We start from the raw sequence: 13,408 nt of genomic DNA, 5'->3' as shown, positions 1-13,408 counted from the left end.
GGAATAGTGATGAGGACAATTTAAAAGCATGAGCAGCTCTAAGAAGTCAGGGAAGTGGTCATAGATTTTTTTAAATTTCCAAATAAAATAATTTTTTTAAGTTTTGAGAATTTCTTTTTAAAGACATAGGTCTCTGGGAACACATCCTAACGGAATATCTGCATCTAGCTGAGGCACGTTTCAGGACACAAGGCCCTGAGAATAAATTCTGAGTAAACTGTCTGGCAAAGCCCTAGGCAGACAGACATAGTAGCACAGCTACAGGACTTGCTGGCTATCTTATCAGCCTGCCTGAGAATTAAGGTCAGAGGCGTTCTGGAATGCTTTCCGTATCACTCTGTAAACACAGCTTCTGTCAGACACATAGGTTCACACTCTCTCTTTTTGGACCTGTCTCTGACCCCTTCTTGCCTTTGCCTGCTGCCTACAGTGTGGGACCAGTTAGTCAGCAAGGGAAATTCAGCCCTGATGATCCGCAGAGCCGATTACCCACTCCTGAGCAGCAGACAGATGAATGAACTCGTAAAGTATTCCCGACAATGATACTGGCTTGCAAAACTTTCAAGTTCGAGTCTGAAAATTTGAACTCAAGTGTTTATTGTATTACTTGCCCATGAAATAATTCTTCGATTTCAGGAAAACCAAAACAAGGCCAAATCAAGTTGTCCACCGGCAGGAAATGAGCCGAGATGTATTTTTAAAATGAACTCTAAAAGTCAGGTTGTTTTTTTTAAAAAAAATTACCTTATATATGAAACGGCTACAGAAAGGTTTCTTAAAGAAAATTTCAAAGACAGAGTAGAAGAACAAATACAAACGGAACTGGTATTCGCACACCAGTATAACCGAACCAGTTAGAAAAATACCGAAACACATCCCTGAGTACTGCCCCAAACCCCTGAGTGGTCCTCCTCTTGCCCCTGTATCCTTTCCCGTCCTCCTGATGCAGGAGCTGAAAGTTTAACCTGTGGTCGAGGCTACGGGGGAGGGACAGGCAGGTCCCAGCCTCTCGGTAGTGTTCTTCAAGCAAGGACTCTGCTCTGACCCACGCCTTACCTTTGTAACATTTCAGAATATCCCTTGCTAGGAAAGAACAGGCCTTCTGGGAGCTTTTTAAAAGCAACAGCACAGGGCAACATGGTTAAAATCATGGGCTCTGAAAAACCCAGGCTTGAAACTCAGTTCTGCCTTTGCCTGAACAGCTCTAAGAGCCCAGATATTTTACAGGAACCTGAGCTCAGTGATACATAAAATGTGAAAAATGAATACACTTGCTTTCATATGAGTGTTAGCCCAGTTCCCGGCATACCAAAACGATTCAAAACACACGCATACATCACTCAGTGGTGGCTATTAGCAGCTGTGTCAGCGATTGCAACCAGAGATTCATGCAACTAAACTGATTCAACTTACCTGCTTTCCTTTATTTTGTGTTTTGCCAGTGTTCTCTGAAGGGCAAGGTTCAGCCGCTCAAACTGAAAATTGAAAGGAAAAGTTTTAAACATTCCCTTAAATAATCATATTCTTGAAGATACATACTTTACAGAAAATTGGTGCTGAAAGCTCCTTATGAAGAAGCAGAAGCAGTTACTTTAATAAGTGCAGTGAATTGACACTGTGAAAAAGGGGATAGATTTTCTATGGGCTTTTCACACTTGGGCAGAAGCAAAGCTCTCAGACTCACTTGAGTCTGGATGTGGGCTTTGCCCTCGGTGGGCGCTCACTGACAGCCACAGAGCTGGAATCAAACAGGAGACCTGGTTTGGTGAAGTCAAGCCTTCGTGGAGGAATCGCGGGCACCCCTTCCTCGGGGGCCGGAAACCCCTTGGGTGTGTGGCCAGGACTTCAGTCTCAGGGGCGCTCAAGCCAAGAGACTCACACTCCTTCCACAGACCCACGCCAGCTACCCCAGTGACCGCCACCCTTCCCACAAACCCACATTTCTGTCTCATGTATGGTTTACGTGTCCTGCTCTAGAAAACTCCCGAGTTTGTCTCTCCCCTTTCTTTTATCCCTTAAATCCAATCTGTCACCAAGGTCGGTTGATCACTGATTGAAACAAATCTCAGATTTCCCCGAACTTGCACTCATTTCCTTTCTTTGAATGAATAATCTTCACCAAATACTTGCAGTGTTTTTCTCTTCTATTGATTTCTGAGTATCTCATGAATCTTCCTAGATTGCAAAATAGTTGTACATAAGCCTGCATAGTTTTAAACACTGGCTTCAATACTATTAATCTCTCTTAACAGCTTGTTGATAAGTGGGAAGTAAAGCACTGGTAATTTCTTTGCATTCCGTAAAAAATCATATGTATCTATGTGTGTATATAGCCACCAGTGCTTTGTGTAGTTTACGCAGAGGACAGTGGCGAATTCTCTGGCTATATCCCAAGTTGTGAAATTCCTTTTTCCTTGAGAACTATTTATATTTCTCTTGGAATTTCCACTGGTCAAGTGAGACAGTAAAGTTAAGCAAAATAGACCAAGCTTCTGTTTTAATAAAATGAGTCATGAAAATAAATTTTGGTGTTTTTTAAAAATTTATTTATTTATTTTTGGCTGCGTTGGGTCTTCGTTGCTGCGCGCGGGCTTTCTCTAGTTGCGGCGAGCGGGGTCTACTCTTCGTTGCGGTGCGCGGGCTTTTCATTGCGGTGGCTCCTCTTGTTGCGGAGCACGGGCTCTAGGCGCGCAGGCTCAGTAGTTGTGACACGCGAGCTCAGTAGTTGTGGCTTGCAGGCTCTAGAGCTCAGGCTCAGTAGTTGTGGCGCACGGGCTTAGTTGCTCCGCGGCATGTGGGATCTTCCCGGACCAGGGCTCGAACCCATGTCCCCTGCATTAGCAGATGGATTCTTAACCACTGCGCAACCAGGGAAGCCCCAAAGCTTTTGGTTTTTAAAGAGCATATAGAGCTTAGAAAAGAAATGTGAAATTTCTTGAAAGAAAATGCAAGGGCTGCAAAGAAACGAGAACTTAGATTTACCACGTAGAACCATTTATCTGACGGTTCCGGTAAGGAGAGCGAGGACACATCTGCCTCAGGAGGAAAGAAGGGCTGGAACAGTGGGCAGATTCCGACCAAGGGCCGGATGCCTGGCACGTGGGGAATGGCTTTGGGAAGAGAAATGGGGGCCTGTTCCTCAGAGCCCTTGAATCGGGGAAGGAGGAAGGGAACATTAAACCCGAGACCGTAAACAAGGCAGCTCAGCCGGGGGTGCTCAAGGATCTTCAGTTTCTCAAGGGCCTTTTTTCTTCTCTCATATATTGCGTTTTATGTCCATAAGCTATATTTTTTTCAGTGAAACCCTTAAAGTCTGTGGATTTTTAATTTTCAGTAGCTCTTTCCAAATTAATTTCATAGAAGTTTGTAGCAATTGGCACTCTTATCAGTTATATATGCGACTGCCAGTTTCAGCTCCGCCCCATCCATCTTTCCGTAAAACCTATTCATACGGGAAGAGGGGTCAGCCGCGTAATGAGGGTCACTGCCTCTGCACGAGCCTGTCTTTCAGGCGTTTGCTGCCTGACATTTGTTTCTTATTTTCTGTCTTCTCCACTAGAATAGAGACTCCAAAATGGCAGGGAATACCTGTTTTGCTCACTACTGCATGCCCAGCACCTAGATAGTACCTGACCACGGGAGATGCTCACTACAGTGATGGGATGAATGAATGAATGAATGAATGAATGACCATCACCCCCGTGCCCCCATCAGCTATTCAGTCTTGAAGGCTTGGTCTATAACATTTCTATCAGTGAGGAGATATAAGCCAGCACCGAGGTGTTGCTCTTTCAGCTTGTTCAAAAATGGATTTAGATTGTTTCCAATTTAAAATCGTTTGATTACATTTGTTTATATATGAATTGCTGCTCTGACCAGGAACTTCGCATGAGCAATGAGAAAAGAGAATCCATCCAATTCTGCCACCAAAGACTTTTTCCTTCCTCACCCCGAGCGCTAGTTGAGACACCACCCTTCTCTCTCCTCCTCTTGACCTTTCGGTTAAAACACCAAGTACATGGTTTTATCCTTGCCAGTCTGTATTCTTCCTGGTCTATCATTTCCTTCCCACTGCCACCAGGAACTTCTTTTTCTAGTCCTTTCCTCCTAGCATATATGCTGCCATTGTAAGCAAGGAGAAATGGTCCCTCTCTCATTGCTGGGGTTTGTGGAACAGGTGTCTTCCAGACTTTCCATGTTGAATCAGAACTTAGGACCTGCTGTACAGCACAGGGAATTCTACTCAATACTCTGTAATGACCTATATGGGAAAAGAACCTGAAAAAGAACGGATCTATGCATATGGGTGACTGAATCACTATGCTGTACACCTGAAACTAACACAACGTTGTAAATCAACTCTACTCCAATAAAATTAAAAAAAAAAAAGAATTTGCTTTTCTAAAGAAGAAAGTCCCAAAGTCCTAGCAAAGCTGCAGTAGCGTAAGCTGCTGATACTGTGGCTTACCAGGCTTTCCTGTCTACTTCCATCACCCACCACTGCACCTCCGGAAAACTGTTATAACAAAACAAGACAAAACAAAAGCAACAAGTTTTGCAGACAAAACACGCATTGGTAAAGGCTGCTGGTGCATAGTTTCCTACCTTGGTGCGAGGGCTTCTACGATACAACCTGAGCCTAGACCCTGAGATGATGCAGTTCACAAGAAATCCACGAACAGGACTCAACGTTCCTGAGACCTCAGGCCTCCTGACACAGAATCAATCACTGCAACACAGCCCCCGAGGATACTCATGTATTAATACCTCAGGTACAACTGCTGTTTGATGCCATATTGTCGGGAACACTCTGAATGGAATTTCATCGGTCTGGTTTATGGATATGTTGCTATTTCAGTTGATTTTTAACTTTTCTACAGTTTTTTTTTTTTTTTTGGCCTGGAGGCTATATTAAGAAAGTTTATTTTTATGTTAGAGCAATGAAAAGTCATTGAAAGGTTTTAAGTATGGCAGGAGCTGGGATGGGGTGTTTCTACAGTTTTTAATGATTTTCTAGACCAAGGATATTTCCCTCATAAGGATGTTGTAAAACTACTTCTCTTCTTTTCTTCTTGCAACCCAATATTTTGCAGCATATTTAGAGACTTCAGGAGTGCCCTCAGACCCTCTTAGTCTCACAAGGTCTTGGATTTGGGATGATATCCTTTATATAAGCATATCTGACTCAATCGATTCAATTCAGGAAGTGGGTTCTGATTTGCTACAACTGTGGCTAATACCATATCATAATTTCTTTAAAGACATTCTGCCTGAGGAGCTTACAGGATTACTGGGGAGAATATTCAAGAAAAATCAGCTAACAATGTAACAGAAAGAGCAACAGATTACGAATGAGGTGCAGAGGACATTCCAGTCTCCTCCTCAGTTATCTTTTACTTAAAGCAAGTGGCCTTTTATGTGTCAATTTCTTCAAACTATGGAAAAGTTTGCATTAGATGAGCAAAAGGACTTCTGTAACCTACGATTCCACAACTCTGGAAAGCCATCTCCCACCCTAAATCTGCTAAGGATATACTTGTCCCCCCATAAAACATAATTGGGGAGTTAAATCTGATTATCGAAAGCAGGAACTAGGGTACCATCAAATACTATTTGGAGTCTCTTCCTTTGGGTTACTGATAGAACTGCAACTGAACAGTAGGCTAAGCATTAAATCTGTCCCCTTGAAAAGAATCGGCTTCAAAAAAAAGTCCTACTTAATCAAAGACACGCAGATGTTCGGACAGGGGATGAAGTAATCTACACGGCCCTGGGACGTTCCCTGTTTTAATGAAAATGGCCTCAGTTGTGGGAAAAGAGTCCTGGTCCTTGATGCCAAGAGTCACCTCCTGCCTCTTGGAAGGCCTACGTCCTCGCCTTCCCTGCTACGTGACAGCGCAGTCAAACCCTGATGATTATTCCTGTGAGCTCACGAACAAACAACGCAGATCCTTCTAAGTAAAGAAAAGGAAAACAGGAACATATATGTTTGGTGTTCAGAATGTTTTGAAAAGAGGTTCCAACATGTGTATGACTTCTATTGTAGGAACTCAAAACTTATCAAACAGAATAATGACGCCAACATGGTAATGACAAGACCCAGGGAAAGCATGGAAGGTCTCCAGCCGTCCATCCTCACCATCTGTTCATCCCTGTGCATCACGCTCCGTCCTTGGAAATGAGAGTACCAACCGCTTCCCAGACTGTGATGCCAGCCACCTGCCTGAGAAGGGCTACATCCCTCACCCCAGCCAACGCTGGCTGGCTAGTGACTGGAGCAGAGAGAGAATAATTAAATATTTCCATCTCAAAGGCCACGAACCAAAGTACTACTGTGTTTTTTTATATTTGACATAAGTTCCCTCAACGTCCTGCTAACTCTAATTTATCCATCCTTCAAGCTTCCATTCAAGTCTCTTCTTTGTCACTCGAGTCCATATTGTTGACAGCAGTAATGGCTCTATCCTTCCAAAGCTGTGTGACTTTGGTCAAGTCACTTAGCCTCTCTAGTCCTTCTTGGGAGTGAAACAAGTTTCTCTCTGACGTCCCTTCCACTCCTAAAAGTCACCGGTCTGTGGTTCTTCAGTGCTCCACACAGGCACAGGGGTGGTGTGGAGTCAACTGAAACTCATCCGTGGACGATGAGAGCTGCAGCCTGATCACATCAATCCCCAGCCTCCCAGTTGATGCGAATTTATATAAAACCGTGAACACTGACAGAGGGAGGAAGACGCACCATGAAGCCTTTCAGCAGCTCTTCTCTTTGACCCCAAGGGGCAATGAACCCTCCACATGCCCCATCCATTGCAAAGATATTTTACCTGTTCTATGCTCTGTCCCCAGGTTCTTTTTCCCCCCGTTTCATTGGGAACTAACTGACATACATCACTGTCTAAGCTTACAGGGCACAGCACGACGGCTTGATTTACATAGAGTGTGAATAATTACCACGATAGGTTCAGCTAACATCCACCTTCTCCTATAGATACAGTAAAAAGAACAGAAAGAAAAACAAAGTCTCCTTGTGATGAGAACTCACAGGATTTGCCTAATGACTTTCCTACACATCACACAGCAGGGTCAGGTAGTCATTTATCTTATAACTGCCAGTCTGTACTTTCTACGAGTTGTTGCTGTTGTTCTTAAGATTCCACATATAAGTGAGACCTTACAGCATCGGTCTTTCCAGAATTCCCTTAAGGGCTGCGCTCCACATCTCAAAACGGCATCAGGCTGTGCAGCCCAGCCCACAGAGCTACATCAAGATGTGTCTGGGGGCTTCCCTGGTGGCACAGTGGTTGAGAGTCCACCTGCCGATGCAGGGGACACGGGTTCGTGCCCCGGTCTGGGAAGATCCCACATGCCGCGGAGCAGCTGGGCCTGTGAGCCATGGCCGCTGAGCCTGCGCATCCGGAGCCTGTGCTCCGCAACGGGAGAGGCCACAACAGTGAGAGGCCTGCGTACCATAAAAAAAAAAAGATGTGTCTGAGCTGAGGGCAGGTGGGTGTCACGGGCAGGCCCGTGACCCTGACTCAAGGAAGCAGGCCAGGCCTGGCGTGAGTGGAGACTTCAGACTCTGAACCAGCAGGATGTGGCGGTCTTCCCAGCTCAGCAAGTTGCCAGGGAACAGATGATGCTCTTAGGAAAACCCAGCAGGGAATAAGTTATTCTTCAAGGAATTTGGTTCTAAAAATACAGCTAACGGATCCATAAAAACTAGCTTGGCATCCATGAGTAGAAAACGGGTCCTTGTGGGCGGTGAGAGCTGTGGATCGTTTCACTGAATGCCCGTGCAGACTCCAGGTGTGAGCATTTCCATTTTCAGGTGCGGATGCTGAGGCCAAAGGGTGAAGCAGCGGCTCGAAGCCATAAAGCCTGTCAGAGTGCAGGATGCTTTGGAAAAGCACGCAAGATTTTAAACATTTTCAGATAAAACACAATTTAAGAAAATGACTGCTTTAAAAAAATGTTTTAAAATGTTTCCAGAAAACAGTCTACATCGACTGTAGCCTTGAAAGTGAGAGAGCAAGCGTTCACATTTTCCTTAGGAAAACGTCCTTTTGCCATTTTCAGAATATCAGTAAAATCTCGAAAGGCCAGGGACTCACCTCCGGGAAAATCAGTTTGCAGATACTCTCGGCCAGCGTGTGCAGGTAGACGCGGCTGCGGCTACTCTTCCTCTGAGGAAGCCCTCCGGGCGGCTTCTTCGCGGGGTCGCCGGGACAGAGGCCCTGCCCTCCGGCCGGAGCTGCGGGCCCGCCCCCTGCCGCCTCGCCCGCGGGCTCTTTGGGGACCGGGCCCGGGGCCAGCAGCGAGAAGGGGCAGTCCCCCGTGATCTGCAGGTCTTTCAGCTTCGCGCAAAACATGGTGATCACCTCCTGGCGGCTGTTCTTACGGGGACCGACCCACAGAAGCCACTACGGGACCAGGGACACTGGTGACGGGAGCGTCCAGGGGCAGCAGAAGGTCAGAACAGAAAGAGGGGCGACTCTGGATTCCTACGGAAACAGAGAAAGGCAGGTGTGAGAAAGCAAAGACCATCCAGTGCTATGTCACTTTCAAGTAAGAAAAATTCTGGTGCAAATGTCAATGAATGGACGGAACATCTGGTAAAGTTCTTGATTTAATACGGATGCATCATAGTATACTAGTACTTCCTTTTAGTATTTTAATATTGTTCAAACGGAACGCAATTTTCTCCAAAGTGTCTTTAGCACAAACTACTGATTCTCATTTTTATAGCCCATTTGGTCCTGTGTGATTCCACAAGAGTGAAACACTAGGGTTTTATGGCAGACGCTGAGTCTCCATCTATGTCATGTCACTGCTGGTACTGCTACGTTCTCACTGTGCTGTCTCTTCTGAAAAATCAGAATCTCATGTCTAATGTCTCCTAAACATACCTAAAGAAAAAAATATATATAATGAGGCCCAAGTATATGTGATTAGATCTGAAACACTGACTTTTACATGAAAAGAATTACATGAAAAAAATTAATTGAAATGATTACTGGCAAAGAAGATACTTGTCTCTATAAATAGTAAAATAACTTAAAAATATCACCAAAATGAAAAACACGTAATAGTTTTTCAAAGAACTCCTGATTCCTAAGACCATGCCATTGGATTTGCCAGGGTCTCTGGATCCGAATCCAGACAACACCGGGGTAAACCAAGAAAGCCTCTCTTCCTAGGGGTCCCTGAGGTCACCCGCACGGCCCTTCTGGCCGACTTTCCCTCTTACTTTTGTTTTTGTTGATGTCCTGACTGAGTCTCCACACAATTCGCAACCCACGTCTCGTTAGTTACTTTTCAGTGGAACCGTGTGGTTGTAAATTCAGCTTATCCACAGTACAATGATCTTGGGCTTCCCTGGTGGCACAGTGGTTAAGAATCCGCCTGCCGATGCAGGGGACACGGGTTCAAGCCCTGGTCCAGGAAGATCCCACAAGCCGTGGAGCCACTAAGCCCGTGCGCCACAACTACTGAGCCTGCACTCTACAGCCCGCAAGGCACATTTACTGAGCCCGCGAGCCTCAACTAAGGAGCTCGCGTGCCACAACTACTGAGCCCACACGCCTAGAGCCCATGCTCTGCAATAAGAGAAGCCACCGCAATGAGAAGCCCATGCACCGCAACGAAGAGCAGCCCCCACTCGCCGCAACTAGAGAAAGCCTGTGAGCAGCAACGAAGACCCAATGCAGCCAAAAATAAAAATAAAGAAAATAAATTTATTAAAAACAAAAACAGGGCTTCCCTGGTGGTGCAGTGGTTGAGAGTCCTCCTACCGCTGCAGGGGACACGGGTTCGTGCCCCGGTCCGGGAAGATCCCACATGCCGTGGAGCGGCTGGGCCCGTGAGCCATGGCCGCTGAGCCTGCGCGTCCGGAGCCTGTGCTCTGCAACGGGAGAGGCCACAGCAGTGAGAGGCCTGCGTACCGCAAAAACCAAACCAAACCAAACCAAACCAAACCAAACAAAACAATACAATGATCTTGATTAGCTTGGGTCCACCAACTATTTCCATACTTGGAAAATCAAAAAGCACAAAAAAAGTGAAAAAGAACCCATGGTTACTTAACCCCACTAAGTGCCTGGTACAGGGCTGGGAACTCTGTATTTACGTTTAAGCCGCACAGCAACCATTGGGAATAGGTACTATTATCTCCAATGGGCCAGAGGCTCAAAGTTTAGGTCATTCCATTTGAGATGCTAGGAAGTGCCAGAACTAGGGTTCAAATGTGCGTCCTTCTCCCTCCACGGCCAGTCCCTTTCGATGAACCCAAACTCACTTTACCAAGTGAGACTGGCTTCTAAGTAATCAGGCTTAGTTTATACAGTAGGATTAGTTTATCTTAAAGATACGGGTTTTGTTTACATTAGAAAGCAAACAAGAGCATAATTCTCCTGCTCACTGGCTCGTGGTACTTGAATCATCCGGGGTAAAATCTTACGTCATGGGTATGTATAGCTGCTTCACTCTGTGTAGAGCAGAAGCTAGCGCACCATCGTGAAGCGATCATACGCCAATAAAGATGTTAAAAAATAAATCTTATGTTTCCGTCTTTGGAACTGGAGTTCGATTATTTTCTCGTCTTTTCTATGCCCCTCCGTGCTCTCAGTATGTTCCTAATATGTATAAGCATCAGCTTGTAACTTGTCACAGATAAGTTACTAACAAGCTTATAACAATGGACAATTCACTTCCTAAACGGGGACAAATAAGGAAGCTAAATTCACATCCGACAGCCCCTGGGGTGTTGCTGGGTTATCGGGTTTGAGGAGGATGATGGATGCTGACTGGCCAGAAGAAGCTGCCAGGACTCTCTGTTTCTTTTTCTTTTTTAAAATTTTTATGTTATATTGGACTACAGTTGATTTACAATGTTGTGTTAGTTTCAGCAAAGTGACTCAGTTAGACACATATATACCTATTTTTTCAGATTATTTCCCCTTATAAGTTGTTACAAAATATTGAGTAGAGTTCTCTGTGCTCTACAGTGGATCCTTGTTGGTCATCTATATAGTAGTGTGTGTATGTTAATCCCAAACTCCTAACTTATCCCTGTCCCCCGCCTTTCCCCTTTGGTAACCATAAGTTTGTTTTCTATGTATGTGAGTCTGTTTCTGTTTTGTAAATAAGTTCATTTGTATCATTTTTTAAGATTCCACATATAAGTGACTCTCTGTTTCTTAAAGTCAAACCCCAAATCTGTGATCACACGTCATTCTTTTTTTGTGTTTTTTTTTGGCAGTACGCGGGCCTCTCACTGTTGCGGCCTCTCCCGTTGTGGAGCACAGGCTCCGGACACGCAGGCTCAGCGGCCATGGTTCACGGGCCCAGCCGCTCCGCGGCATGTGGGATCTTCCAGGACCGGGGCACGAACCCGTGTCCCCTGCATCGGCAGGCGGACTCCCAACCACTGCGCCACCAGGGAAGCCCGATCACACGTCACTCTTATTCTGTGGGCAGAGAAGAGGGCACTTCTCCGTCAGTGGGCTGCTGAGTGGCCCAAAGGTAATCTGGTGATGCAGGAACGGCTACGTGGATTCTGAAAAACCTACAGATCTAGGGCTCTCAACCAGGCTTCGTTTAAGATTCAATTCTACAAGTGTCTGCTTCTCAGTCTTTAATGTATCTCAACATAACTGTTACTGTTTACTAATTCCTGTCCTCACACACACTGTAGATCAGGGTCAAACCTTCCCGTAAAGGGCCACAGGTCACTTCAGCTTTGCAGTCAGTGGCTCCACTCCCCATTGCTGGCAGGAAAGCGGCCACAGCAGATACACAGAGGGCCGGGCATGGACGTGTTCCCATAAAAACAGGCTGCACTGGGCCCACAGGCCACAGTGTGCTGACTGCTGTTTGCGAAAAGCTGAGCAAATTAACTGAAGCATTTAAATCCAAATATAATTTTGACTATAGGGTCAGAGTTACTTCCTCACCTCTTCTCCCCATCCCACTCCTAAAATAGAGAACCTCTATGGAGCCAGTTCTGTGCAACTTGGAGATAATAAAGGAGAGTATAGTAGATAATATTAAGTAAATATTCATTCATAAAAATTATAATACCATTATTTCATATGAATTTTTAGGAAGAAGGACCGTATTAATTGAATGCCATGGTTTCAGTTATGTAAACGTATAATACGATAACTAGAAAAGAGGGCACTCAAAAAAAAAAGAAGGCCACAAAAAACACAAGATTATATGTTGGAGTCGATGCAGGTCTGGAATTTCTTCCTCAAACAAGTTATCCTGGTACCTATTAGAATTTTAGTATTGGACCTAGGAGTTTGACATAATGTAGTTTATGAAAATTCTTCCATTACGCTTAATCTTCTCATTTAAATTGGATTTCAACCCCTGTCTCCAAACCCAATATTTTACCCTCATCTTCTCTTCAATCTCACTAGAGCAGGATACAACTGACCAGTCAACGTTCCTGGAAATTCTTTCTTCTCCGAGATGGCGCAATGCTCTAATTTCCAGCCAATGTGCCTAATGTGGTTTTTTTTTTTATTAAACTAAAAACAGCGACAGGAAACAAGTTGTGCATACTGCAAGATCACTTAAGTGTTTAGTCTCATTAAATCACATATGTATCAACAAACTAATTAGCATCCTTTGTCTGCTCAGCTGATGAGATTACACTATGAACAGATGCTGATACCTTGGAAACCCGTGTTTGTCTTGCGTTTGCCGGGAAGACAGACTACGTTCTTCAACAGAACGAACGATGATTTTCACGTGTAACATTAGCAGCAACTTCAGAAACGGTTGGGTCAGTTCCTGAATCCAGTACAGAGCTGGGTGTAGAGATGGTAGTGACAGGGGAAGGAAAAAACAAGTGAATCAAAGTGATAAATTTGGTGACAAGGCCTTGGCAAGCAGTGGGAGAGAGATTCTCAGAAACTCGGAGGGGTATTTGCCATCCCCAGGGTTGATGATTAAACGGCCTCCAAGTCCATTGACTGCTCTCTCCCTTTACTGGTAAGTGATTAACTCCACTAGGGTGAGAATAAAGACCCAAGTACTGGCCTCAAATTAATAACCGGGAGGCAGAAAGTGGATCTATGTGTGTGTATAACTGATCCACTGTGCTGTGCACCTAAAACTAACACAGCATGGTAAAGCAACTAGACTCCAATAACAATTTAGAAAAGTGATGAGGATGCCTTGCTGTGCAGGTAACGGGATTCTCCATCATGAACCTCTAGCAGAGAATGAAGCCCCAAACCCTTGTTTCCACATGTAAAAAGAAAACCTGAAGAAAGCACCCTATGCATACTCCATCACACAGAAAGCCTGTTTTCCAACAGCAGGTCATATGCCAGACTTAGCGCCCAGCCATGCCGAAACCTGTGATTCAAGAAATGAAAGTGTTTTAAGATTAAATTCCAAA

At 44.9% G+C, this 13,408-nt stretch overlaps 1 protein-coding gene across 5 annotated transcripts in view; it reads right to left on the bottom strand.

The window, feature by feature from the left end:
- The window catches only part of GUCY1A1 (guanylate cyclase 1 soluble subunit alpha 1), a 63,277-nt gene that overhangs the window by 24,190 nt on the left and 25,679 nt on the right, over positions 1-13,408 (bottom strand). For 3 of the 5 annotated variants that reach the window (XM_060011916.1, XM_060011915.2, XM_060011917.1), the window contains exons 2-3: positions 8,109-8,498; positions 1,414-1,475 (exon numbers count right to left, since the gene is read on the bottom strand). In XM_060011916.1, the coding sequence (XP_059867899.1) occupies positions 1,414-1,475; positions 8,109-8,366 (320 nt within the window). In that variant the 5' untranslated portion in view covers positions 8,367-8,498. Of the gene's footprint in view, positions 1-1,413; positions 1,476-8,108; positions 8,499-12,676; positions 12,813-13,408 lie in introns of all 5 variants that reach the window. The other 2 variants (XM_060011914.1, XM_060011918.2) reach the window with 2 other exon arrangements.

This window comes from Delphinus delphis, chromosome 5, assembly GCF_949987515.2.
Source record: "Delphinus delphis chromosome 5, mDelDel1.2, whole genome shotgun sequence".
Taxonomy (NCBI): Eukaryota; Metazoa; Chordata; class Mammalia; order Artiodactyla; family Delphinidae; genus Delphinus; species Delphinus delphis.
Note: the sequence above shows the minus strand (reverse complement) of the source record. Positions and strands in the feature narration are given on the sequence as shown.